Source organism: Etheostoma spectabile, chromosome 4 (genome assembly GCF_008692095.1).
Source record: "Etheostoma spectabile isolate EspeVRDwgs_2016 chromosome 4, UIUC_Espe_1.0, whole genome shotgun sequence".
NCBI lineage: Eukaryota > Metazoa > Chordata > Actinopteri > Perciformes > Percidae > Etheostoma > Etheostoma spectabile.
The window spans coordinates 3,617,682-3,620,181 of record NC_045736.1 but is presented as its reverse complement, the minus strand read 5'-3'; the positions used below and the strand labels follow the sequence as shown (position 1 = coordinate 3,620,181).

At 40.9% G+C, this 2,500-nt stretch overlaps 1 protein-coding gene and 1 long non-coding RNA gene across 4 annotated transcripts in view; one reads left to right on the top strand and one right to left on the bottom strand.

Annotated features, from left to right (window-relative positions):
- ube2f (ubiquitin-conjugating enzyme E2F (putative)) overlaps nt 1–2,500 on the bottom strand; it is a 51,292-nt gene that overhangs the window by 37,464 nt on the left and 11,328 nt on the right. For both annotated transcript variants that reach the window (XM_032512968.1, XM_032512969.1), the window contains exon 4: nt 1,861–1,926. In XM_032512968.1, coding sequence (XP_032368859.1) covers nt 1,861–1,926 — 66 coding nt within the window. The remainder of the gene's footprint in view (nt 1–1,860; nt 1,927–2,500) is intronic.
- LOC116687514 (uncharacterized) overlaps nt 1–2,500 on the top strand; it is a 7,802-nt gene that overhangs the window by 4,540 nt on the left and 762 nt on the right. Inside the window, exon 2 of one of the 2 annotated variants that reach the window (XR_004331564.1) lies at nt 2,026–2,035. The exons of the other annotated variant lie outside the window; for it this stretch is intronic. This is a non-coding gene — a long non-coding RNA (uncharacterized LOC116687514). The remainder of the gene's footprint in view (nt 1–2,025; nt 2,036–2,500) is intronic. 2 annotated transcript variants of the gene reach the window in all.

The window sequence follows — 2,500 nt, the reverse complement described above, 5'->3', positions numbered from 1 at the left end:
ATTTGTACTGTCATGAGAGCAATGGTGCTGTCGGTTTCCCTTCTATGTTGCATCTCCAAAAGTGCACAATAAACTGTGTCCCTGACTTTGAAACAGCACATTGTAATTTCTACATCTATTATCAAAGTATGTATTAGTAATACAGTGGACATTAGTAGAAATGAGAATATTTGGTTAGCATGTTGATTTACGGTGTGTGCCCCAAAATTTTCAGTTGGGGGCCACTGTGCTCCTAGTGAAAAACGTTAGTCTGCAGCCCTGCTACTTGTCCCCTCTCTTTCGATTACTCCACACAAAAACACAAAGTCATGGGTTCCGCTAGAAATGAGAGAGTGACATTGGGCTTGAGGGCAGAGAGAAAGTGTATGACAAATAGAGAGCAGGCAGAGAGAGGTAGGAGAGCCTCCAGAGACTTGGGTAATCCCACACCAATGTGCTCGGTTACAATATTCGACAGGTAGCCCATTCTGGTTGGAACACCGCTGTGCATGCAGATTGGATGAGGGGATTAATGATGGTGCCGCGGTAATGGCGAAGTACAGAGACAAGACTGGACTACCATGCAAGGAGAAAATACTTTAAGCGCCATACACTTACTAACATTTGCAGTCTCCCACACATTCTGCACACACAATCCTGTGTCTGAAAGTACAAAATGAAAACGCAGCAGATACAGCTGCATGTCCTACCTGGGGGCAAAAGCTAAGACAAATATTTTGCTGAGCACTCCTCCATATTCAGGGAACTGTGTCACATTTAGCTGAAATTTTGTATTTCAATTTTCACATTTGTCATCAGGGCTGTCCCCAAAACAGTACTACTAGAGTCGACTTGTCATATGCTTGTGGTTCATGCTTTATCGTTTTATGAACAGTTTTATGACGACTGATGTCTTTTCCATATGCCCTACCTATAAATATGAGAAATGCATTAGTCAGTCTCACCCTCCATAGTTGGTGTCTAGGGCTGAACAATATCTAACTTTTTTCATCGTCATCGCAACTTGCGCTATAAACACATCGCAGAAGACACTCAAAGATTTTTGTGTTAGTTAAAACAAAACATCAGTAGAAAAAAACTGCACTTTAAAATGTAACTGTTTTTTTAGTAGTGCCTTTTGCATTCAATTCAATGTGTGATTTGATCAATACAAGAATGTTGGAAATTATCTTCTTTCATATGTTTTAAATTCAACAAGCAATTTGTTGTATTTTTGCAGAATACTGAAAGCAGCAGAAATTAAAAACTGAGTACACTTTTAATATCAGTTTATTCATCGCAAGTAATATTGGTATCTCATTTCAGTTATTTAAAAAACGTGTTGCTACATTTTTGGCACCGATTTCCACACAGTCAGAGAACGTAACAAAGGAAATGTGTCATAGTGAGTTATATAAATCCAAGCACAGCAAGGAGCATTTCTCCTGTATTGGCTGCAGACAGCAAAATCAGCTGACGATCCAATCGCACTGGACGGCAGTAGAGGAGGATGTACCAGTGTCTGGTTTAAAAGTAGTTTAGCCGACTTGACTGACAGTCAGCACCGGAACTGAGAGTGTCGGAGCAGCCAAAAGACACGAGTCAGGCTACCCTGCCACGCGCTGCCCTCCTTTACGTCACCCTTCATTCCTTCCATCACCATCCGATTTAAAGTGTGTTTAATTCAAACATTAAACTCAAGGCACACCAGAATAATAAGCAAGTAACAACACTGCTGCAATAAGTGTCTACAACATTGGCACTGGCAAGGGTGGAAGCCTAAAGGACATCCCATTAACAAAGCAGTTCTTAAAAAAAATCATTAAAGCAGGTTTTTGTGTAAGAGAGAAAAAGGGACAGACAGATGTTGCTTTCTCTTACCAGGTGACACTGCCAGCTGAAAATAATGCAGCTTGTCCTCATCTGGGAAACTGGCTTTGCATGTACCTAAACAACAACAACAAAATAACAGCATTAACATAAATCATATATTGTGTTTTTATGAAATCCTTCCTGAGCCACGCTGTGTCGACACTGTCCACACAGACTGCAGGATGTATGCCTGGGGACTCGCTGTGGCACCACATTCCCCCCTGGTGTCCAAAGAAACGTACTGCGCTCAGGAATAGACAGTTGGCACTTAAAAGTTTGTTTTTTTAAACTATTTTCATGTGTAAGCAGTTTTTAAACAAACTTAACAGCACATCAGCTATTTCCCTTAACAACCCTTCTTGAGACTTGTGAAACATGTTATGACTGTAATGAATGTAAAACTCAAGTCATGCAGAGTTAGTCATTTACGGTACGGTGGGCTGCACCTACAGTGGTTTGTATAAGTTTACACACAATTAAAATAACCCCCCATCATCACATACCCTTCTCCATACCTAGAGATTGGCATGGGGAACTTTCCATAAGATCAGCTCTCAATGCAAATCAAACCAGCTATTAAGGTAACTGAAATAAAACCATGCCAATCTCTAGGTATGGTGAAGAGTATGTGATGATGGGGGGGGGGGCT